This window comes from Hyaena hyaena, unplaced genomic scaffold (assembly GCF_003009895.1).
Source record: "Hyaena hyaena isolate Hyena2069 unplaced genomic scaffold, ASM300989v1 scaffold_207, whole genome shotgun sequence".
NCBI classification, from domain to species: Eukaryota; Metazoa; Chordata; class Mammalia; order Carnivora; family Hyaenidae; genus Hyaena; species Hyaena hyaena.
The window spans coordinates 18,889-45,493 of record NW_024080836.1 but is presented as its reverse complement, the minus strand read 5'-3'; the positions used below and the strand labels follow the sequence as shown (position 1 = coordinate 45,493).

Here is a 26,605-nt window from a genome sequence, read left to right as displayed (position 1 = left end):
CAGGAAATATGATCTACGGCCCCCAGTTCACCCATTTATACACGGGTGCTGCTCAGTATCTTTGAATCACTCAGCACCTACAGAGAACAGGAGCACCTTCTAAATTTTGATATGTACATGATATAGATTAACCAATGAATTAATTCATCAACATTGTGCTCTGTTCTCAACAGATAAGAATGCTGATCTCCTCTTACATGTTATCTTTGTGTTTGGGAAGAAGAGTTAAGAACCACCTGTGTGTGTCATCTATCCCAATAAGGAAACCGGCGTATGACATAACTTTTTAAGTCCTTGCCCTTTCACCGAGGAAAATTTGCAATCCATACCTTGGCGTGGTGTATACTAAGTCATGATTTTCTATTGCTATAACTATTATGTTGAACATTAAATATGACCATTTAGCTCCTGAATTGTTGTTACATTATAGATTTCTTAAGCTATTAGAATACATGTAACAGTTGCTCTTTCCTTTCCCAAACAGGAAGATTTAAGGTCTAGAAATAACATCTAATGAAGGAGGAGAGTCAGGAATCTAGAGTAAGCCACAAAATAATCATAATCATTATGATTTCTGTCTTAGGAGAGTGAGTCGCTTGGTTAGCAAGATTGTGGTTGGTAGTAGAACACGTTAAGAAAAGGGTGTATAAACTATCTCTGTAAAGCAGTTAAAGAAAGAAAAAAAGAAACTTGGAAATTAATTTTAAGAAGTAAATGTGTCAAAATACAATGGGTTGAAATAATCATTTACCTATAACAGGTAATATATAACATTTTCTCTTTTCTATGCTTCAGATAAATATCTGCCATTTTTTCTTTGGCCTCAATGAAATAAGGCTGTTCAGCAGTAACGTTCCGAAGCATGCTTAATGCTCGCTCAACATCTCCTTGGGCCAGAGCTAGGTCTGCATTAGCAATAGTAACACGCAACTCTTCAGATGTCCCAGAAAATTCATGGATGGCATCCTGTAAAACTTTCACTGCCTCATGCTGTAAAGATGAAGTTAAAATAACATTCTTTCAAAACATTGAACAAATGACGTTAGAAATGAAGATTCTCTACTCATCCAGAATGAACAATAATTATAGCAGTTATGATGAAATATTGACAAACTTCTGAAAAGTACAACAATTTAAAACTAAACTCAGAGACCAAATTCAGATGACAGTATAAATATTTTTTAGGTGAAAAGAGTTTTCGCCACTAGGACAATGGCAATGGCTACATAGGAGCTCCTGCTACTGTAATTTAATAAGCATTTTTCCAGCATTATAGTAACTCATTTAATTCTTTCAAAAACCCTCTAAAATAGTTGTTATCATTACTCACATCGTGCAGCAAGGAAAATGAAATTTGGAGAGTTAAGAAGCCATGGTCATTATTGCCCCCTTGACCGGATCCAGTCCACAAGCGCCCACTGTACCACATGGCCCCTCATCAGGTAGAAGATCACTTTATTCTCTAGGCCAGGACGGCAGTTCTGTTATATCTCAGCTGAATACATTACCTCCCTTTCAAATCTGTACCTCAGTGAAACTAAACTGTCTGTTAAGATTCATCTCAACTTTAGAGAATGTAAGACATTCTAATTTCAGAAATGTTAACATGTGAAAAAAAAACCAGTGCATTTCAGAATCAACTATCTGTGGTAGAATTGGTTCTTGTTATATATTTATGTTAATGTATTAGTGAAACAGAAATCATTTTGAGATTTGGGAAGTATCTAGACACAGCCTTCTTAATTTCCACTAAAATATGAAAATAGCTGATTAGCAATCGTTGAAATCTAAAACATGGATATAAATGATGTTAAGTTCTTCATTTTCTACAAGGCTTTAACTCCTCACTCAGAATTGCATGCTTGCCTGCTTCTCCTCTATTTATTATTATATTACTATATATTATATTAATTACATGACATACTATATTATCGTATATATTAAGTATTTGATTTTGTGATTGCTTGTTCCTCTTATTTTCTCAACTATTAGAACTTCAGGTTGGTACTTTCATTTCATTCCAGTAGTATTTGTGTGCACATGTGCATACATGAATGTGCACGTGTGTGAGTCCTTTCAGGAATTCACAGAATAACTATATCATATTATTACCTTTCATGGTAGTCGAGTTAATCACACATTATATTGTTATATACATTATATTACGTTAATATAATATATATTATAATATATAATATATACTAATATAGCATATATTAAATTACATTTTTACTCATAATATATTACACATATATTATTATATTGCCTGGTAACTAATATAAGTACACTGATACCAAAGGTCATCCAGGTGCAAATTACATTTAACTCCAGGGGCTTGCAGAAAGGCCATGATCTGGTTCAAAGTAATGAGAAATAAATATCCTAAACTTTACCATTTGGCCAAGAAAACAATTTTAGCTTTTCTATTTCCTACTAATATGTATACTTGAATAACAAAGTTCAGAGCTTAACTACTGAAATACAACTTAACTTACCTGTTCTCCATTTAAGCGGTGAACTTCTACCAACTCGAGAAAGATTGATAAACGATGGTTTGCATCAACTTCAGTTTTTCCATATTTTGATTTTGAGGAAGTTCCAGTTCTCCTCATTCCTGGTAAACTCATTGCCATGTGTAGAGTTTTAATTGCTTCTGCTATTTCTCCCATTTTCTTTTGTGATTGAGCTTTTATCAAATGATATAAAGGGTATTCTCTCACCTGAAAAAATAATATTCAGAAATACTTCCTTCGAGTTTACCTACAACATCAGCACACAATTTACAATTCACCAAACATTAAAATAACAGAATCTCTGAGGACAGTCAGTCTGTGATTATATACTTGAGGTCTACTTCTACCGTCTTACTAATTTTCTGATCATTTACTGTGTGATATCAGATTCAGGGAACCTGCCATTACCTAGCATCCTCCCGGATGACAAACAAGGTGATTAAGGGCTTTTACTATGATAGAAAATACTTTTTAAAAAGGCTAGCAAATAAATTCTTTTAAAAAATCTTTTTTAATGCTTACTTTATTTTTGAGAGGGAGAGAGTGAGCGAGCATGAGTGCAGGGAGGGGCAGAGAGAGAGAGGAAGACACAGAATCTGAAGCAGGCTCCAGGCTCTGTGTCAGCCAGAGCCCGACACATGGCTCAAACCCATGAACCATGAGATCATGCCCTGAGCTGAAGTCAGACGCTTAACCAACTGAGCCACCCAGATGCCCCAAGGCTAGCAAATATATTCTAAGAAATTTAGTTTTCAGGAAGGTCATTTATCTGGGACTTCTAGTACTGATAGATATAAAGTCATTAGATTTCTAGAAACACAGTTTTTTCCATTTCTTTTCTTTTTTAATTTTAAGATTAAAAATTTCAGAACATTTTAGTCAAACTTGGTTTTGCCCATACTACTCTGAAACCTGTAGCAATGAAGCTCCTATCTTTATTTTGGTTATCCAAAGTGTTTATAGAAAAAAATAAAAGAATGACGAAATGAATGAAGGAGTCAAAGGAAGGAGGTGATCCAGAATGAAGTGATGTGGCAGCCATCTAATGTCTAGGATGCCTACAAACCTCTTTGAGGCTGTAGCTCTAAGCCTTAGCTAGGCATCACATTTTTTGATGGGCTTTGTGTAAATTTACTCATGCTTCTGTTCTTCTCCCTGAGATTTCAATTTCTTGGGACGGGGTTCTGGCACTGGGGTCATAATGTACCACCAATCTTGAGAACTAGTGACCTAAGAGGCAGGCATCGCCTTCTGCAAATCCTGCATTATCCAGTCCACTGAAGGGTCCCCACATAATAGGGCTCAAGACCCTGTGAACCAAAGCAAAAGTCTGAAGAGCTCCTCCATAATTCCAGGTAGTCATGAACCTATGATTTTCCCTAATGCTTAGGGATATAGGATGTAACACAGAATATCTTGGACAGAAATCGAGTATGTTTATATCCTCAAACCATACACGAACTTTCAAAATGACTAGGTGTTCCTTGATGATGACTCTAAAAAGAGGTTATTAAAGCCACAATCCAAAAAGAAAAAAGCAGTAAAATAAAATTCTTACACATAAAAATATTTGGCACAATGCTCTATAGCTCACAATTATTTTTATGTATATCTATTATTGCACTCAATGCTCACTATAATTGTAGGGTGTTATTATATGAATTTTATGGAAAAGCAAACAGGTTCGAGAGAGATAAATGGGAAAACCAGACACTGACCCCCAGGTCTTCTGTGGCCAAGTCCATATGGTTTTTTAATTACACCATAGCTGCCTCCATGTTTTCTCCCACTGCTTGTGAATCCAAACTTGTTTCCATTGAAAATACATTTATTAGCAAAACATATAGGCAAAAATACAAAATAGCTGAATATGTAAACATCTGCTAAAGGTTCAAGGAGGGTGATATGTCCTATGCCACCTGAATTTGGAATACTTACCTTAAAATTATAGCTCAGACAAAGTTCAAGTGACTGAGAACACAGTTTGAATTTTTCCTGAGACAAATAAACCTGAGCTATCAGGAGGTGAGCATCTGCGTAAGAAGGATTGTGCTCTAGGCAATGCTGCAGGTTATTATAAGCTGCTTCAATGTCACCTAATGAGAGAAACAAAGCACTGTAATTCAAATGGTTAAGAGATAGAGATGTGAGAGAGAAGAGGGTCATGAGGAGTTTATGGAGAGTTCTAGTATTTAAACTTAAAGTCCTCTCTTCATAAGGCAGTGTCACCTCTACCTGCACCCGGTAGCTAGCGCTAGCCTCCTTCTAGTCTTCAGGAAAGAATATACCTGTACGTCAGGCCAGTCATAAGGAGGAAGCCAGGGAAAAGCTTCCTGATCAGGGCCCATCACCATTGTTACTGAGAGGACTATAAATATGCCTTTATTTATTTTCCTGATCAAAAAATTTTTTACTTACAATTTCAATGCAGTAAGTTTTGCAAAACATAGATATTTAAATAGCTAGAATCTGTAGTGTCCCTTATGTTAACAAAGAAAATCTTGCCTTGTAATCATTCTTGGCTAGAAATTTTATCACTGTATACAGAACAAAAAAAGCATAAGGATATATCAAGACATTCAGAGATATGAGCTATTGATTTAATATGCCTTTAAATGCCAACTGAGGGGCGTCTGGGTGGCTTAGTCGGTTAAGCGTCCGACTTTCGCTTAGGTCATGATCTCGCGGTTCGTGGGTTCGAGCCCCGCGTCGGGCTCTGTGCTGACTGCCGCTCAGAGCCTGGAGCCTGTTTCTGTCTGTGACTCCCTCTCTCTCTGACCCTCCCCTGTTCACGCTGTCTCTCTCTCTCTCTCTCCTAGAAATAAATAAAACATTAAAAAAAATTATTAAAAAAAAATGTTTAAAAAAATAAATGCCAACTGGAATAGTCAATGGTTTCAACACACATCCTCTGTACAGCTGGGGGTCTTAGATGGAAGAAATGATCAAAATTAAAGTGACAAAAATGGCAGAATCTGTTAGGCTTGGGCTGGTAGATAGGGCAGAAAGAGGCCCTTCAGAGAAGGAAGGGCATGAACTCTAGGTCCTAGGAGAACTTTCTAGTGATATAACTTACAGTGATCTGCCCAAAGCCTTCTCATAGACTGGCTTTAAGTAAGGGTAGGAGCCCAACTCCCCCTTCAACCTTGCTCGGAGCATAGGGGAAGGGCAAGCGCTAAATTACTCTCTGTTCCATTACCCTCCTTAACCTTACCTGATAAGTCAATAGACCAAACTAAAGCTTACAGTTAGGGCTTCCAGTTCACAAAGGCCCAACCTACCAATGACAGAATCAACTTTAACAGAAAACAGTTTTCTCAGAGACAGGGGATTTATAGACAAGTAACTGGCTGAGGATGCACAATAACTTATTAAACATAGTATCAAAATTTGTCAGCCAACCATCAAAACATCAAACATAATAAATAATATTGGATTATTTTTTGTTGTGGTGGTATGATCTAACACTCAAGAATTGAAGAGACAGGAAAGGAAATGGGAAGGTTATGTACAATAACCTGGTGTGCAAATTACCACCCCCATAATCTATTAAGGAGTAGAAGAATTGAGACAACCTGAAGGTTATTGCTAAGGGGGAAAGTACATAGGAAAAGGATGATTTACAAATGAGAGACTGAAGAATATGAGGACTGTATGAATAACTGAGATCAGAATTTTCATTGTTTTGTTTAAGGGTGATGAGGGGAAAAGATGTATGGAGTTAGTATTTAGAAGATCATTAAATATTTAAAAATGAGAAATGGGTAATCACTGTTGGGGAACATAGCTATATATACAAAGACATTTTTATCTAAGAATAGCCCAATTTCCCTTAAGGAGAAAATGGAAGACATTTCTGTCCTGCATGTATCTGTTTTGTTAGGGTCTTGCATAATACAGAATTTGGCTGGCCTTTGTCCCAGGTTCCTGGGGAGGAGTCTCGAAATCGTAGAATAAGCCCTAGATAGCTTACATTAAGGATATGACTCAGTGGGGACTACATCTGCCAGAAAGACCATGTACTTAGAGGGTTGGGACTTTGAACCATGCTTTCTACCTGGACTGGGGAGCAAGATCCTGGAGATGGAGTTCAATCATGTGCCCAACGACTGAATCTGTGCCTATCTAATGAAACTCTAATAAAAACTCTAAACCTGAGGCGAGTTTCCCTGGCTATTCATGTTCTTTACGTATTGTCATATGCACATGTGTTGGGAAGTTTATGTGTGAACTCTACAGTGAACAATGGCAGCTTCACATTTGGGACCCTTCCTTACCCCACCCTATGCATCTCTCTCTTTTGCTGGTTTGGATTAGTATCTTTTTTGCTAAACTAAAACTCTAATCGTAAGTAATTTCCTCAGTTCTATGAGTCACTCTAGTGAATGTGAAGCTGAGGAGTCATAGAAACCCCAAATCTGTACTCAGCTAGTCAGTAGTTCAGATGGTTTTGGCAGTCTCTGAACTTGTGGCTCGTGTGTGTGCCTTTGACCTGTGAAGACTGGTGCAGCATCAGGTAGTTCTGAGGCAATTATCAGGATACTGTTATTTGGACACATGCCAGCATTACTTCAAATGATTTAAGGCTGATCTTTTTAAAAATGGTGTCAATCTATGAGACTTTCGTTTCCAGAGACTGTGGCAAGTAAGTATTACTATATTGAGACTGATTTATATCAAAGTGTTTAAAAAATTAATCACAGAACTCAAAGTCCCAGTTTAATCACCTGGCAGATAATACTGTTTCAACTGAGAGGGAAGTAGAACTATAATGTGGCTCAATAGTAGAACTTAATCAGAAGAAGGTATTATAGAGCCACTTCTTACATCTAGAGTATTTTAGAGATACGAGCTTTTAAGATCACCTAGTTCTTTTTTTAACAGTTAAAACTGAGGTCCAAAAAATTACTAAAGTCAATCTTCTCTCTCCATTACATACAAGAAATAATTGTTTATGGTAATACCTTTAAGTTGGTTTGTACTCTTTTATGATTTTACACTCTGAATTTACTTTGTGTGGCAATTCATCTAGCAAAGGTACAAAAATATAAGCACCAAAGGACAGTCTATTATGTGTTTAGTCACACACCTGTTTGTGTCCTAAAAAACTAAGGCTATATATCTGAGGTTATTTTTTTTTAGGTATACATAATCACAGAAACTAAGCAGGAATTAATCAACACACTTCATAAAGGCCTGAAACCTGGTAAACTTTGCATCTGGCTGTACCAATGAGGCAACTACGGATTAACGGCTGTGAATTCTTACTGCCATCTAAGTACCATCTGAAGGATTTTTTTTTTTTTGATTTATTTCTGAGAGGGAGAGAGAGAGAGAGTGTGTGAGCAGACGAGGGTCAGAGAGAGGGAGACACAGAATCTGAAGCAGGCTCCAGGCTCTGAGCTAGCTGTCAGCACAGAGCCTGACGTGGGACTTGAACCCACGAACCGTGAGATCATGACCTGAGCCTAAGTTGGACGCTAAACCGACTGAGCCACCCAGGGGCCCCTCTGATGGGCTTTTTTTGTAAGTGGTACAACTGCTTTTTCCCGGCAATTCACTTGAACAACAAAAGTTCATAGTGATTTATAAAAAATTAAATACAAAAGAATTTCATGCAATTTTATTTTGGATTAAAATTATTTGTGCACAAGTAAATGCTATTTTATGTGACTATTCTCCAAATATGTGGAGTACTTAATTTACCCTTTTTTTTTTTAATCAACATCAGAATAAAAAGGTTAGTTTAAGTGTTTATGTTATATTCTACCTGATAAATATTTCACTTTCGCTATCAGGAAGACGGCTTGCAGTAGACCTGGTACAGTTCTTACTATAGTCTCCAGGATTGAGGCACAACGTCTGAGAAGTGGAGAAAGAGGTTGACCGGGACTTGCAGGCTTAACAAAACAAATGAGCACATCATTTTATAAATCTGTGTTAGTATTTGGCTAAAAGTGAACACACATATTAAATTTTAGTGTAACTAGCAAAACTATGTATTTTCCCAAAATTTCTCTTATTCTCTTTTTGCAATAATATCATGACTAGTGCTAACTTATCCCCCTGGGATCTGTGAACAGACCATGTAAAGAATGGCTTTTATTCAGCAAAATAGTTATGAAAGTGTTACACAGTTACTGATTTGAGAACATGAAAGGAGTGTATTTGTCCAAAAACTTTCAAGGAAACACTTTCAAAGGAAAGATAACTGAGAGGCAGAATTTCTTGCTGGAAATGACAGTCAAGGCAATGTAGTTCTAATTTCAGATCTGCCTATGATTTACTCAGTTCAGTAACTTGCATTACCCTGTAGAATACTGTAAGATCAGTTTCTAGAAAATTATTATTATTACTTTTTCCCAATAGAAGTCAGAAGGTAGAACACACTTATGTGTATTACACCAAATGTCTCACACCTTCACATTCTCTGCTTCTCTGTTTGGCATGTTAAAGGTTTAGTAAGAATTTTTTTCTCTTTTTATTACAGTCACTAAAACAGTATTAGAACATTTGTTTATTGTTTTAATGGCTGTCTACCCAACCAATCTTTATCCAAGGGTTACCCACTAACAAGTAAGAAATGTGATATTAGTTTAAATATCAAATGTTAATTCTCCCTGCTTTGACCTACTAACGCTGCTTCCTTAATTTGAAAAATAATCTTCCTCATCATCCTCCTACACTCCATACATATATACTTTTTTTTAAGTTTATTTTTTTAATTTATTTTGAGAGAGAGATAGAGAGCAAGTGGAGAAGAGGCAGAGAGGGAGGGAGAGAATCTGAAGCAGGCTCCACACTATCAGCGTAGAGCCCCACGCGAGGCTCAAACTCACCAACAGTGAGATCATGACCTGAGCCAAAGTCAAGGGACTGACCCTTAACTGACTGAGCCACCCAGGCGCCCCTCCATACGTATATACTGTTAACTAGAGTACAGGGTCTTACTGACAATCACTCCTACAATGAGACGTTATTACTGAAAAGAAACTACCACATCTCTTCACTATGTTGAGTCACAAAAAAATGTGCACTCAAAAAGTATTTCAAAGTATGACTATTGGTGCCTAGAATGCATCAACTTCTTTAAATTTCTACAACACTTATAATCCATGTAATAAAATTCAGCCTCCTACGTTATCTTATACAATTCCAAAGTAGTTCCATGTTTTGTTTTGCTTCTTTTAGAGGGTTGGGGTCTTTACTTGCCTTGAAGATCAGAATTTCACACCCTTTTACATAGTAATGAACACAGAGTAAATTCTTCAATAGTATTTGTTTTTTCAGTGTAATTGGAAATAGTGACAGTATAGGTGATATAGATGGCAAAGTTCTTTGCCACCTGCTAATAACTATTTATCAAGGACAACCATCGTTTTTACTGTAAACACTTTCAGGGTGAGCTGTATGTGGACAATCTTTAAGATAACATCTGTTTGATTAAAAACAAAATATAAAAATGGCAAGGAACAGAACTGGAGAGGCAAGTCTGCCTTTCTGATATTTCCCCATGAAAAGAGCATTATGGATGTTCATTAGGTGCTACCATGCTGACACAGGTTATATTGGGGGAACACAAAATGTTCTGGACTAGGGACACAATGGCCACTCAACACATTATTTCATGCTCCGCCTACAGTTAATTCTTAGCACAGCTGCCACCGAAATCCTTTTTAAATTACTGAGTCAGATGATGCTCGAAACCCTCTGGTGGCTCCCCACTGTACTCAGAATTGATGCCTGGGGAGGGGCAACACCTGTAAGGCCCTACATGGGGCCTGTGACCTCCTCCTTACTCCGTCCTTGTCACATCAGTCTCCTCGTGGCCTTTGGGCCACTGCACAACTGTTCCCTGTGCCTGAGACAATCTATACCATATCTCCACAGGAATGCCAAGTTTTTGTTCAACTTTTACCATCTTAATGAAGCCTAACTAGATCACCTCATTTAAAAGTATCACCTCACCCACCCTATTTCTTCTGAAATTTTCCAATTTCACCATATGATTGACTTGATTATATTATCTGTCTCCTCTTGCTAGTTATATATGCTTCAAGAGGACAAAGGCTGTAGTTTATTCTTTCACGCCTGCTTCCCCAGCTCCCACGAGAGTCCTGGGTACTCTACACACATTGGGTGAATTCTGATTATTGCACGAGGACTGAAACATGCATTCTAACTCTAAGCAGCTGAAAACACATTATGACAGGGAGGACTTGGATCAACCCTATTCCAGAAGAGTTGATTTATTTTTATTTAAAGTTTATTTATTTATTTGATATAGAGTATGAGAGGACAAACCAGGCAGGGGGGGAAGTAGGGCAGAGAGCGGGAGAGACAGAATCCCAAGCAGGCTCTGGACTGTCAGCACAGAGCCCGACGTGGGGCTCAGTCCCACGATCTGTGAATCATGACCTGAGCTGAAACCAAGAGCCAGACGCTTAACCAATTGAGCCACCCAGGTGCCCTCAGAAGGGTTAATTTGAAAAAACATAGATTAGGCAAGTTTGTGATCAAAAAAAGACATAGTGATCAAAAAAAATAGCATGGCTTCCCTAAAGAAAGGCCATTATCCCCATTTCCTTGTTAACACAATTATGGAAGCTGTAAATCCGGGAGAACGCTAAGAACTATGCTTTTAGCAATGAAGCATTTGATACTCCCGGTTATGATATTCCTGTGTTGAATCATGAGCTGAATATAATGTTAAGTCATCTGCTTACTGTCGTCATAAGAGAGTGCTGACTAATGCATCCACATCTATTTGGAAAGAACTGATAGTACAATAAAAGGCTCCGTCTTCAGTTCTACTCAGAGCTAGATAAGGCAGATGGTGGATGACAGTAAAGGTCTGTACAAAATAGATGACAACCAGGATCTAAAAGAATATAGTAATCTGGAGTTATGAGATGAGTATGAGGAGACGAAGTTGCATAGGGATGAATGTAAAGTCTACAGTTTGGTCCTAAGTTATAGTGAATAATAGATCAAAGGACTTTAGTTAACTCTTAATTCAATAGGGGTCGATACATATAATATATATATATATATATATATATATGTATATATTATATAATATGATTCACAAAAGAAGCTAGAAGCTAGAAGAACATCTAGAATTAGGGAGGAAGAGGACCTGCCAGGGTCAAACCCATATCTGGAATAGTGATCCTAAGGAGAGCTTACTAACAGAAGAAAGTCTATCCTCAGGCCCATGAGCAGTGTTCTAGCTATGTCACATAAAAATAAATGGCTAGAAACCTGGACGTGTTTAGGGAGAACATGAGAACTAACTTCTAAAATCCGAAGGTCGGTCTGTTTCATGCATGAGGAATGATCCTTGCTTTGGCTAAGTAACTGGACTTCCCCTGTGTCATTTCAGAGAGCAGGGGGATGACCAGGACACGGGGGAATTTTTTTTTAACACAAAGTTAAGTCTGACTTAGCCTAGGGAATGCAGTCTAACAGTCATAGTTACACAGTGAGAACTGCATTTTTGAGTGCACCCAGAGGTTGGATGGGCCTGTAATGAAGATGCTATGGAGTAAATTCAAATATCACATGCATGTCTGAATTAAACGACTTCTAATATTTCTCCTGAACAGAAGATTTTAACATTCTATGAACTACAAGTGAATATTTATAAACCAATACATTTATTATTTGACAGCAGCCACTAGTATAAATATCCTGATTTAAAAACTATTTCAGCTAATATAGATACGAATCCTACTGTTGTAAGATGTGGATATAATCTAATATGTGAAAGATGATTTATTATCACATTCCATAAAATATCGTGTAAGTGATGTTGTAATATTTTCATTGAAAAAAAGTCCCAGAATTACTTACTTGCATTGGGCAGAAATTCAGATATTCTGTAATAATTTCTAGTAAGAAATCAGGATTTAAGTTCTCAAAATACTGTATGCCAAGTGGTAAATCTTCTAAATGTGAAAAATGAGTGTCCAGAACATCATTTAACATATTAACAACTTCTTCTTGTCTCTTATTTTTCTTCATAGCAAGAATTGCATGTAAATAAGTTAATTCCTAGAAATTAAACAGTTGTCATTAATTCTCCCATTCAGTTGGAAAGCCATTTATTTCTACTTAGATTTCCAATGTATATGAAGTGTTATTTATGTGCAATATTTATTCAAATTTAAGTATTAGCGTGGACTCTTCTACAAGATTACTTAAAGTCTAATTCTGCATGGAGGTAAGTTGGTAAACGCAATCATATATTAAAATGAGCACATCATAGTCCTGTAAAGCCATTACTATTACTAAATTTTAAATTTCGTATTTTATAAACAGTAGCTAGGATCGATCTATACCATCTGATAAAATAAAATACTGTACCGCAGATTTTCCAATAGACTGCTGAATTTCACTAAGGAATTCGAGCTGCTGATCTGCATCCTGTAACTGCCCTTCTATTAATTGACATCGGATAACTCCTAAAGCCAAACAGGACAAAAACAGTCAAAGTCCACATCCATTCAGGCATGTACACCTCATGCTAACACAAACATTAATAAAATAGGTTTTTCCTCCATAATACATTAAAGTATTAATACATTATAATAAAGTACAATAAAGTAATAAATACTACATCAGATTTAAAAGAGAAGAAAAAAGGATAAAAGGAAATAAATTGGGCAGCTTATTACCTATATAAAATCAGTTACTAAGGAATTTAGAATTTATGGGAACTACCTCATAAAAATTTATTCTTGCAAGATATTATTTAAGAAATGAAAACTTTAGGGGCACCTGGATGGCTCAATCAGTTAAGTGTCCAACTCTTGATTTCAGCTCATGATCCCAGGGTCATGGGTTGGGTTTTGTGCTGAGCATGGAGCCTGCTTGTGATTCTCTCTGTCTCTGTCTGTCTGTCTGTCTCTCTCTCTCTCTCTCTGTCCCTCTCCCCAGGGACTCTGTCTCTCATGCTCTCTCTCTATATATAAAACAAAGTAAAATTGAAAAGGGGGGCCTGGGTGGCTCAATCGGTTAAGCATCTGATTAGTCTCGGTTCAGGTCATGATCTCACAGTTTGTGAGTTCGAGCCCTGCATCAGGCTCCACACTGACAGCGCGGAGCCTGCTTGCGATTTCTCTCTCTCTCTCTCTCTCTCCTCAACAAAAATAAATAAATAAATGTAAAAAAATTTTTTTAAACAAATAAAAACTTTACTTTTAAAGATTTGCGTCTTTTTCTACTGAGGATAGTGGAGGACAGTTTGATTTCAAAAAACCACAACATACTTTTTTTCTTCTTTAATAGCAGGTATTAAAAGAATTATTATGTGTATGTATCTGAGGAACATTTATAGACACAGCTGTCATACCAATTAGTGCAGGGACACTAGTTTCATCCAGTTTCATGGCGGTATTATACCAATTCAATGCCTCTTTCACGCTTCCTTGTAAAATCATTTGGTATCCAAGTTCTGTAGCAAATTCTGATTGCTCAGGGGTTAAATCAAAAGCTTTTTCCAGTAACGACTGAATTTTTTGAAGAATGAGTTGACTTCGTCCACACTAAAAAGAAAAAAAAAATTTAGACTAGAAGTCAAACACTTCAACTCAGGTGGGAGGATTTTTCTCTAAAAATACAAATTATTTTGTACTTCATAGAAAAAGAATGAAAAACAATGATTGAATAACCAAAGAAAAATAAAACTCTATTTACTACCTGGACAGTTCAGCAAGAAAGAGTTTACATCCATTCAGAACTCAGAATTATAATGAGCAGTTGCTTTTAAGCAATAGCTTCTTGGAAAGGATACTCTAATGATGCTGCATAAGCGCATTTTTTAGGACTGTTTTCAAACTGTATCATAATTGTTTTACAAATTAGACGAGGAAATTATTACTTTAAGGTTACATATATGTATACGTAATATATATATATTTATCGAATCAAAACCTAGGACAAGGATTTGCTTTCCCCCTAAGGAGAAGGTATACCACCAGGGCAAATATTTTATTATTTTATAATATCATCTCATTTTATTAAAAATTGTGTATATGTGCATGGAAAGGATAAACACTTTAATGTCAAACGTTAAGTTTTTAGTGGTGAGATCATTAGTATTTTTACTTTTCTTTGTATTTTCTCCTAATTTACTTTTTAATGGGAAAAAGGGAGTATATATGTATTTTTAAACATAATTTATTGTTAGGTTAGCTAACATACAGTGTATACAGTGTGCTACTGGCTTCAGGGGTAGATTCCCCTGGTTCATCGCTCACCTACAACACCCAGGGCTCCTCCCAACAAGTGCCCTCCTCAATGCCCATCACCCATTTTCCCCTCCCCTCTGGCCCCCCACCTCCCCGTTAACCCTCAGTTTGTTCTCTATATTTAAGAGTCTCTTATGGTTTCAGGGCTAATATTTTAAAAGATCATGCATTTGGGCGCAGCTGGGTGACTCAGTTGGTGAAGCATCTCTTGATTTTGGCTCATGTCAGGATCTCCCAGTTTGTGGAATTGAGCCCTGCAGCAGGCTCCACACTGACAGGACAAAACCTGCTTGGGATTCTGTCCCCGTCTCTCTCTGTCCGGCCCCTGATCATGCCCGCACATACTCACACACTCTCTCTCTCTCAAAAATAAACTTAAAAAAAGAAAGATCATGTATTAGAATCTTTGTTACAAAAGCTTCAAAAATAGTTCAAGAAATGGCTACTCTACTAAAATATGTATATAATGTTCTAACGTAAGAACTAAAAGAAGGTTTATGTATTTATTTATTTTAGAGAGAGAGAGAGACATCACAAGCAGGAGATGGGCAGAGAGAGAGAATCCCAAGCAGGCTCTGAGCTGCCAGCACAGAGCCAGATGTAGGGCTCCAACTCAAGACCCTGAGATCATGACCTAAGCTGAAATCAAGAGCTGGGGACACTCAACTGACTGAGCCACCCAGGTGCCCCCACCACAATAACTTTAAAGAGTAAAATGTTAAACTGTTTGAACTTTTGTAAGCTTAATTAAAAACTAATCAAAATAAATTATCTGGCAATAAAGTAAATTAAAAAACGTAAACTACCTTCCTTAGCTCAAACTTTTGTAAAAGCAGAGATTTTTTCCCCTCTAAATTTCACACAATGTGACAATCTGTTTTTTAACAAAAGAATTCAGTTTCTTCACGTCATCTAACAATTGACATTCTTGATTTTTTTCTTTCAATTCTTATGTATTATTTCATCTACTTATGTGTACCACTTTCCTTATTTTTTTCCTAGCTTAATTAACTTTTCAATCCTCTCATTCCTTGTATTGATTTATTGATTCTGCTGTATTTTTCTATTCCATTCCTGATTATTTTCTTCATTGGATGTTGTAATGAAAAATGTACTATTATTTAAAAAAAGCTCCCAACCATTTCAACCACCAAATTTGTCTCTTACCCATGTTAAAACTTTTTTTCAAATACAATTGATCCTTGAATAACGTGAGGGGTAGGGTGATGGCCCTCACCCTCACTGCACAGTTGAAAAGCTGCATATAATTTTTGATTCCCCAAATACTTAACTATTAATATCCTACTAATGACCACACCTTATCAATAACATAGTCTATTAACACATATTTTGTACATTATATGTATTATATACTGTATTCTTGTATAAAGTAAGCCAGAGAAAAGAAAATGTTTATTAAAATATCACAATAATAAGGAAACTACATTTATGGTACAGTACACTACTGTGTCAATTGAAAACACCTACATTAAGTGGATTCATGCAGTTCAAACCCGTGTCGGTCAAGGGTCAACTATAGTTTTAAAAAACAAAACACAGAATAACTCTAATCATAAATCCTACGCTCTGATTAAAATACATGATTTTCCCTTTACTTTGGAATTTACCACTTCCCTATCCTTAAAGACTCAACAAAGCCTACTTCTGTGAAGCCTCTATGATGCCTTCTTATGGTTGATTAGAAATCGTGTATCTTCTCTGAACTGATTTTCTTAGGAATGTATCACATATTTATATACATAGGGCATTTTCCTTCTAGGCCATATGCTCTTTTGTGCCTCAATCTTTGTGACCTACTTTATATTCCCAGCTACAGATACATAGCTCTGGTACATAGCAGGGACTCTTACAGTTCTGCTGAAGGCTATTGTGATCTTATAATAAAGTTGAGCATTTTGTGGTTCCGTGGCATCCAATGCATTTTCTAAGTTTTCCAGCTTGGTGGCAGCCTAAAACAAAGTATCCAGTATAATTTTAAAATAAACAAAGAAAAAAGAATACATGACATATACATGAATACACACTATTATTAATATTTTAAAAAGTTTTGCTTTTGCAAATTCCCTATTGGCTCCAGTGAAATCATTGATGTTGCAAAATGTACTAAAAGTTATTTTACTTATTTACTTTTTTAATGTTTATTCTTGAGAGAGACACAGCATGAGCAGGAGAGGGGCATAGAGAGAGAGAGTGACACAGAATCCAAAGCAGACTCCAGGCTCCGAGCTGTCAGCACAGAGCCCGACACGGGGCTTGAACTCACCAACCATGAGATACTGACCTGAGCCAAAGTCATACGCTTAATCAACTGAGCCACCCAGGCACCCAAAAATTCTTTTAAAAAGGCTCAAAAATTATGAATAAAGAACCGAGTTTTAAAATATTGTTATTGAATGGAAATCTTTGGGTAGGCAAAGGTAGGCAAAAAAAAACCCCATAATATTCAATTAAGTATATATGCCAAGCTCCCTCTCCAATAATTAGTTCATGACAAACATGAGATATGAATAATAACATAAGTATAAACATTACTATTATATGAGATCAGACTTCAAATTACTTATATAGTCTGGTTTATATTTAAAATATTCTCTAGATTAGAAAAATCACTAAGACACTTATTATAAGCAACTTCAATACCAGGAAAATTGACTGAAGAGGTAGCCCTACTAAAATTCTTCCGGTATTTACTGAAAAACTTATTAGTTGCTATTACATTAACTGATTTAACCAGACTAAACACAATTCAAATCTATGACTTGTTATAATACTATTTTGCAATACTATTTGCTTCAGACTGGATTTTGGCATTCCATAATCCTGTATATAATCAATGTGCTCATTACTAGAGACACATGTATCTTATTATAAGGTCCAACGGGATTTCATCCTAAGCCTATTTAAATAATGCAAACACAGTTAAACTTGTAAAAATACTATGAATTATATTTTGCATACATATTCTTCCATACCTCGTACCACCAGGAACATTAATCATGTATAATACTGTATTGGGAGTTTTAAGTGGACCACCACATATATTAAAATTAATGATTTAAGGAATTTTCAAGGTATTTTAACTATATAATATTTTTGCGTTACTAGTTGATTTAAGCAGCTCATCTCTTTGTTAAAGTGTACTTCTAGGAATCAAGTAAAAACTACCATGTAATACATTCTAAAAGAGCTCTTGAAGGCTCTTATATATGTGCATTATGTGTGTGTAACTATATATTTTTTAATACCGGAAACTTAAACAGTACAATACAACTTACCTTCTCTATGTCCCCCACCCTACACAAGTAGTAAAGAGCCAGGATTCTTAGCGCTTCCACATTTTGATTATCTTGAAGCATTAGCCTGAAGAAAAACATTTCACTTAATATTGAAATAAACTTAATGTGCTTTCTTTCATTTGAATGCCCAAGTTGTGGCCTCCAAATATCATTTCCTACTAAAATATCATTTCCTACTCTCATTCCTGTTTAGGGCAGTAAATAAACAAAATGACCCTAGTGTATCTTGCTATACACACCAAATAGCAAGGAAATTATTGAAGACTACTAGGATCATGTCAAAAGAACCTAAGAACTAACTTGAAGAGGCTACTAACAGCCAATGGTGAGACAATATGAGTGATTATAATAACCAAAATGGTTAGAAACACACAAATTTAATAATCCATGTCATATAAACAAACCCAAACTGCTAATTAATCACCATTCGAGGATGCTAGAGAACTTTCTAATTTTTTGGAAATAAAAGATTCAAGCATTTACCCAACTTTTCTTACATGAACTATGCCATTGGATAACCAAACAGTAGATTAGAAGTTTGTTTTTAATAGTACTCCAGCTAAGAAATGAAGAATGATATAACCATATTGTAATCCTAAAGCACCCAGGTATTGAGCACGGATTTCTGATATTAACACAAAAAAACAGCAGGGGAGTACGCCCCTTTGATAAAAGAACACATCACCACTTTCGAAGTAATTGCAGAAAGAAAGAAAAACTGAACATGAATCTAACCAAGCCTCTATATCCAGTACCGATTTATAGGAAATTCAGAGGATAAGCAACAGTATTATGGCATGCAATCAATAAAATTGTTATGGAAAACCTACAGGATAAAAGACTGGTTTCTTTATCTTAAACATCAAGAAAAAGAGATAAGAGAAGTGAGAGGCCGGTGGAGGGAGAAAGAAGGAAAATGTGGGAGGGGAGGAGGGAGAGATGGAATCCTCCAATGACTTCACATTTCAGAAGAAAAATCCAAATCCTCAAGATGACCAACAAGGCCATTTATATCCTGGCTCCCCTGCGCCCTCCTACCCTTATGCTCTGACTTCACTGTCTAGTCATTTTACCCTCCTTCCTACTCCTTAAAAATATGACACACACATGGAGGGCCTGGGTGGCTCAGTTGGTTAAGCGTCTGACTTCGGCTCAGGTCATGATCTCGCGGTTCGTGGGTTCGAGCCCCGTGCTGGGCTCTTTGCTGACAGCTAGCTCAGAGCCTGGAGCCTGTTTCGGATCCTATATCTACCTCTCTCTCTGGCCCACCCCTGCTCATGCTGTCTCTCTCTCTCAGAAATTAAAAAAAAAAAAAAAGACACACACTCCTGCCTCAAGGTCTTTGCACTTGCTTTTCCTCTGTGCTGCGAAGTCTTCGCCCAGATATCTGCATGGCTTGCTCCCTTTGCTCAAGTGTCATCTGTTCAGTGATGCCTTCCTGGACCATCTCATAAATGGAATCATTCCTCCCACTCCCTATTTCACTCTCCAGCTTTATCTTTTCTCCATAGCACCTAAAACTTTCTAACATACTATGTAACCTTTTACTTGTTCGGCTTATTATGTGGTTCCTCTCACTTGAATATAAGCTTCACAAGAGCAGGGATATTTGCATAAAAGACTATCTGTCTTAGAACAGCTATTCAGATATTTATATAAATCAATAAATTCAGTTGTTAAAAAGTTCAATGTTAAGTTCTCTTTCAATTCTATATTGTTTGAAAAAAATCAAATTAAAAATATCAAATTAAAAACTCTTTTGATAAGGGTGCCTGGGAGGCTCAGTTGGTTAAGACTCTTGACTCTTGATTTTGGCTCAGGTCATGATCTCGTAGTTCGTGGGATCGAGCCCCATGTCAGGCTCTGTGCTGACAGCATGGATCTTCTCTCCCTCTCTCTCTCCCCTTCCCCTGCTCATGCTCTCTCACTCTCTTTCTCAAAATAAGTAAATAAACTTAAATAAAAATAAAAAATCTTATGATAAAAGAATGCAGTTTTTTTTTCTTGAAATTATAACCAGATCCAAAGGTACTTGTATTATCTTTTTTTTTTTACTTAACCTCTGTGCTGTTTCAACAGTCTGGTCCCAATCCTGTAAGGCAAGTTGTAGTTTCATTTTCTTTACAAAAGCAGGAAGGAAACTCGGAAAGTTCACTATTATCTGGTTCACAGTGTCCAGAGCACCTGAATAATTCTGGCGCATCTCAAGGCATTGTGCCTAATAGGAGAAAAAAAGTGATATCAAAACTGTGATCATACATACTGAGGTTCTCACAACAGTTATCCTGAAGAGGTACGATACTAGCATTTAACATTTTCTATGTTTTTGTTTTCTGACTTTCTGTAAGGAACAGTTATCACTTTTATAATGAGAAATGCAAAATAAGTTTTTAACAAAAGAAAAATTTTAAAACCTCACAGATCAATAAAAATACTGTATGTAAGTGGCTGTGTTATAAAATCCACTTTTAAATAACTAGAACAGAAAAATTATATTTTAGAATAAAATATTTCTAAGATATTTGGAAATAGCATCTAAAATGAAGAGATTCCAGGGGCACCTGGGTGGCTCAGTCAGCTGGGTGTCTGACTTCCACTCAGGTCATGATCTCAATGTTTGTGGGTTGGAGCCCCATGTCAGGCTCTGTGCTGATGGCTCAGAGCCTGGAGTCTGCTTTGGATTCTGTGTGTCCCTCTCTCTCTGCCCCCCCACCCCCACCCCGCTCACAATCTGTCTCTGTCAAAAATGAATTAATGTTAAAAAAATTTTTTTTTAATAAATAAAATAAAATGAAGAGATTTTGTATCTTTTTTTAAAAACAATTACTTTCAGGCTGGGACACCCAGCTGCCTCGGTCCATAGCACATGCGACTCTTGATCTCAGGGTTCTAAGTTCAAGTCCCACACTAGGTGTAGAGATTACTTAAAAATAAAACCTTAAAAAAAATAAAATAGGGGCACCTGGGTAGCTTATTGGTGAGGCATCTGACTTGATATCGGCTCAGGTCATGCTATCATGGTTGTGAGACTGAGCCCCACATCAGGCTCTATGCTGACAGCACAGAAGCTGCTTGGGATTCTCTCTCTCCCTCTCTCTCTCTGCCCTTCCCTCGCTCGCACACACTCTCTCAAAATAAATAAATAAACTTAAAAAAATGAGAAATAAAAAATACGTAACTTTCATGTTAAAGAAGATAAGACTTTAAGAAATAAGCAAAAAATAGTTCAAACAACTTCCTATACATTAACATTTTCACTTCCAGGATGTATCTTAATGAAATCATTGAATGAGATCACAGGAAAAAATAAAGATTATATTTATGGCAGATTTATATTAGATAGTAGAAAAAAATCCATTCAGTATTAAACTATAGCATAGCTATTTAATCAAATTTTAGGTGGCCGTTAAAAGTCATTATGTAGATTTACAGATCTATGTTTAACGACATAAAGAGATGTCATTTGTAATATAATAGTTTAACTGGTTATCTTCAACGGTGATATCTATTCTTAGCTCCGATATTACTGCATTCTGTACAGTATCCATGTATTATTTTCAAAGAAAAAATAAAGCTATAGAGTTAGCACTTTAAGAGCAGATAGATATAACGCATATTTATCACATATCAAATTTTTAAAAAAATTTGCTCCTGGATCTCCTTTAAGAATAAATTTACTGCTGGAATATCTCAGTTCAAAATGAGTGTCCAGTCTCAACAGAGGTACAGTAGAATTACAATATAATCCTGAAATCGGTTTGAGATTATATTCTCATCTATAGCCCCATGTAATTCCCATATAATTCCAGTCTGAGAACCATCTGAACATGCTACTATGTCAAAATAAATTATAATTAAAATTTCTGAATAGCTGACAATAATGCATAAAGATTAATGCAGAGAATGTTTTCAAATTATATATACCCTTGGAATCTGCCTAAATAGCTGGTAATGTAAAAAGAGAAAAGCATATTAAAGGACATCTATTACTTCCTTAGACCATCACCTCCCATATGATGCCACATAACATATTAAATGAAATTAAATTTGCTGTGTATTTGGTTCATATCATTCTTAGTTGGAATTAGGCTAATGCGAACATCCTCTGTTGAATTAACTGAAAAATAAGTACATGATTGGAATGGGTTGTAGTAAAAAAAGAATTTTAACAAATCTTAAGTACTGGAGGAAAAAGGTAAATCCCTCCTAAACTGCTTATATTAACACCTGAAATAGCCCTAGACCTTAGCAGATTATCAATTAGCTTTTTTTTTTTTTTTTTGAGAGAGAGAGCAAGCGAGAGAAAGAGCATGAGTGGAGCAGGGGAGGGGCAGAGGAAGAGAGAATCTCAGGTAGGCTCCATGCCTAGCACAGAGCACAACCAGGGGCTCCATCTCAGGAACCGTTAGATCATGATGCCTAACCGACTAAGCCACCCCGGTGCTCCTCAACCGACTTTTCTTTAAGAATAGGGAGGAGTTGATATGATCAATAAAAACTTCTTAAAAGCTTAATAAATGCTCAATTCCTCTAGTAGTGCCATTAGGTAAAACCTGAATGCAGTCAGCATGAATACTAGTTGTAGCAGAGGCAAATATCCAAAGAAGCTCACTTGCCACAGAAACTGACAAGAGCCATGAAGGGATATTAACTACAGCCAAGACACTAATATAAGAATCCTCTCTTCGGGGCGCCTGGGTAGCTTAGTCGGTTAAGCGTCCGACTTTCGCTTAGGTCATGATCTCGCGGTTCGTGGGTTTGAGCCCCGCGTCAGGCTCTGTGCTGACAGTCAGCTCAGAGCCTGGGGCCTGTTTCAGTCTGTGACTCCCTCTCTCTCTGACCCTCCCCTGCTCACGCTGTCTCTCTCTCTCTCTCTCTCCTAGAAATAAATAAAACATTAAAAAAAAAAAAAAAAAAGAATCCTCTCTTCTTTTTTACACCTGCAAATTACTGCTTATCTAACAGGCTATTTTTCTAACATATAAATTTAATTCCCTTTTGTTGAATCAAAAATTTTAAACATTTTAAGAAGGCATCAATGGAACTGAAATAAGGACCCAAATTACACATTTCTACCCACCCACGATTTCTAATGACTCATCTGTCACAATGTAAGTTGGGTCATGTTGTTTCTCCTATCATTGGCTGCCCATCCATCTGGTTCAAAGTAAAAGCCAAAGGCTTTACACAATCAGCCACGGCTCTCCTTATCTCTCCCACACCCACCTCTCCTCACACTCATCTTCTTTTCCTCTAGCTTCCACTTCTACCCTCCACTTAGCTCATTCCACTTTCCATCTCCTGGCCTCCCGGCAATGCCCTAAACATGTCTTAATGTATTTCAACTTGTTCTCTCCTCTATTTGTAACGCTTTCCCTCAGGTGCCACAGAGCTGTAACTCTCACCTCCTACAGGTCTTTGCTCAAATGTCACTTTCTCTGACCACATCATTTAAAACTATAGGTTCATACCCCAGCTCTCCTCTCCCTTTACTTATGTTTCCATTGTATTTATTACCTTCTAATATACTACGTAATCATTTTGTTTATTTTCTGTCTCCAACAATAGAGTATAAGCTTCATAAAAGCAAGAGGTTTTATTTTGCTCAGGGTCTCCCTAGTATCTACAGTGATGCCTTGCACATATTAGACAAACTATAAATGTTTGGGAAGTAAGCAAAATAGGAACCACTGAAACCACCACCACCACCAAAACAATAAACCAATCAGGATTCAGGAATTTGGTAAGGAAATACATTTCTCTCGTTTGTAGCTCACTGTCCTATACAAATAAAATGCAAGTGCCTCCTATAGTTGAGAGAAGATAAAAGTAACAAGACAATTATTGTCTTTTTTGAGTTACTCAGTTTTGTTGGGTTTCAAACATATATATTATGAATAAATTTTAAAATAGGATTTATTTACCCTAACTCCAACTTACCTTACCCATTAGGGCAAAAATATCATTTCCATCTTGTAATCCCTCTTCAAAATATCGTAGTGCTTTTTTGGTATAAGGCTCTTTTCCTCTTGTGATATCAAGCCATGCTCTCAAAACCTGTCCCTGCAGAATGAAAACTTCTAATCATACTTCCATTTTACTGGACATGAAAGAAAGAAATGTTGATGAAAAAGGTAAAACTAATGTCCTTTTCTGTAATCAGTAACAACAACCACTCTGTCAAAAAATGTTATGAACAATAAAACAGTGTTCAATAAAACTGGTTCAAAACTTTTCCAGCCTAGAGTTTTGGGAACCGTTAAGTATTTTAGCCCTAAAGATTATGATGTGTCTAATATTGAGAAACTTGCCAAATATTCCATTAATACTAAATAACCAGTAGTCTTATCTGGGACTTTGCTAGTAAATTATTATCAAAAATTGTTAAACATGTAATTCAATATATCAACAAGAGTTTGCTACCTCTTTTTTTTGGTGAACAGACCGAGTGAACTAAGATGGAAAAACAGAAGTATCTTGCCTTATACATATTATAAGTTAAGATAACCTGGCAACTATCTTAATCCTTGTGACTAGTCCAGTGAATTTCCAATGAAAGGATAAAAGGCCTCAGAAATTAAAGGCTGAAGGAGTCACTGATGCTTACTTCCAGGATTGTTAGTGAGCCAACGGTTACAAGGTTTATAGAATTAGAAAGAAGATGGCTACAGGTTACTTTTCTTTTCAATATCAAATAAAAAACTGTAAAATCTGTTTTTCTATCAGAAAATTTCTAGGGGCATCTGGCTGGCTCAGTTGGAAAAGCATGCGACTCTTGATCTTGGGTTTGTGAATTCGAGCCACACATTGGGTGTAGAGATTACTGAAAAAAAAAATCTTTAAAACATATTTTCTAGGTTAATTCATAAACTTATAAACCTTTAAGATTATATTTACTTCCCTGTATTTCACCTGGAAAGACTGATATGAATACTAAATGCTATTTCTACTTCCCGGATCAATGTCTGTATTTGAATCATCTCGACTATTATTTCTGTGTGGATGATTCTCAACCTTTATTTCTAGTCCAATACCTCTTTCTAAACTTTTCTTTTCCTAAGAGCTCATCTACCATCTCCATCACACTGTTCCACCAGAGATGGAAACACAGGATGTCTGGAACCAAATACAGTATCCTCTCCAAGGTTACCTTCTCTGTTCCTGTTAACTGTGATCTGAACTCTCCAGACTTAAGACCTCACAGAGACATCCTTGATATGTGACACCTCAAAATCTTGCCCCTAATAATTTTAGAGTCATTGCTAATTTTTTCAAGTCCCATTGTTAAAAAATTTGCATATTCAGCCTTTACGTCTTGAGAATGACATAAACTATAAACTGTAGTATGCATTACAGTAGTCATATATGGTACAATATTTTAGTGTAGGCCCTCAAAACCTTCTGCTAGAAAGTATGCACTACCATTTTGCGGCAGCATTCTAGTTTCTCCTTAGGTCAGTTCATCCTATAAACCATATTTAAAACAGTCTTCCTAATTTGCATTCTAATAATACCACTGCCAAAATTAAAAACCTCAATGACCTCTCCATGCCTATTCAACTACATAGAAATACTTGTAGCTAGCTGTCAAGGCCCTTCAATTTGTCCAAACCTACCTCTCTAAGCTTTTCTTCCACCGTCTTTATCTATACGCCCAGTGTTTCCGTCAAAAGTGAGCTTCTTACTGTACACAGAACCAACAAAAACCTCCTGTTTTTCTTGTTTCCATTTATTTCTCCACTTTGGGAGTATTTGCTTCCCTTTTCCATCATCTTTGCATGTGGAAGTTGTATCCAAATTTCAGGTTTTACCTCAAATGCTACTTTCTTCAAGAAGGTCAACTAGATGCAATCTCTCCTTAAGTAATTAAAATAGTGCCTAGCATAAAGTAAGCAAGAACTCTTAATTGCTATTTTCCTGAATACTTTAAATAGCACATCTCTCATACCATTTAAACGTTCTCACAGTATTAGCTTGGTATGTGCTCTATGACACTACTAGAATGACCCATCCCATGTAAATAAAGCTTACATATTCCTGATCTTTGTATTATTAACAGTGCAAACAACGATGTCTCATATCTAGAGCAGTTCAATATGGAGAGCAAGAGAGGATGGAAGGAAGGAAGGAAGGAAGGGAGGAAGGGAGGGAGGGAGGGAAAGAGCCAGGGAGGGATCTTTTCAAGAGTTAATTAACAGCCTAAAAATAAACAACCTTAGACAACCACAATTTTACATAATAAAATATTAAAATAAAGCTGTTATTTATAAATTGAGAATAGAGTAGAACAAAGACTACTACTGAATATATAAGCTTCCTCTATTGTAATATTTCAAAATAAGACCAGCTACCTCTTTATTGCCATTGGACATTTTGATCATTCTGTCAATATATTCTCTCGCCTTATCATGACGACCAATATGCCATAAAAATAAGCCTGCGTGGTACAAAGCGTTCGGCCCAGCTCCTTTACGCTGCTCCTTCACTTTGGCATCTGATTCCAGAATAGCTTCTTTATCTA

The 26,605-nt window shown here is 36.5% G+C and overlaps 1 protein-coding gene across 1 annotated transcript in view; it reads right to left on the bottom strand.

Annotated features, from left to right (window-relative positions):
* Nucleotides 1-26,605, bottom strand: part of TTC21B (tetratricopeptide repeat domain 21B) — a 78,321-nt gene that overhangs the window by 43,473 nt on the left and 8,243 nt on the right. The window contains exons 4-15 of the mRNA XM_039242020.1: nucleotides 26,436-26,602; nucleotides 24,025-24,147; nucleotides 20,145-20,302; nucleotides 18,064-18,148; nucleotides 16,639-16,737; nucleotides 13,870-14,062; nucleotides 12,882-12,979; nucleotides 12,369-12,569; nucleotides 8,284-8,413; nucleotides 4,452-4,609; nucleotides 2,496-2,720; nucleotides 752-990 (exon numbers count right to left, since the gene is read on the bottom strand). Coding sequence (XP_039097951.1) covers nucleotides 752-990; nucleotides 2,496-2,720; nucleotides 4,452-4,609; nucleotides 8,284-8,413; nucleotides 12,369-12,569; nucleotides 12,882-12,979; nucleotides 13,870-14,062; nucleotides 16,639-16,737; nucleotides 18,064-18,148; nucleotides 20,145-20,302; nucleotides 24,025-24,147; nucleotides 26,436-26,602 — 1,876 coding nt within the window. The remainder of the gene's footprint in view (nucleotides 1-751; nucleotides 991-2,495; nucleotides 2,721-4,451; nucleotides 4,610-8,283; nucleotides 8,414-12,368; nucleotides 12,570-12,881; nucleotides 12,980-13,869; nucleotides 14,063-16,638; nucleotides 16,738-18,063; nucleotides 18,149-20,144; nucleotides 20,303-24,024; nucleotides 24,148-26,435; nucleotides 26,603-26,605) is intronic.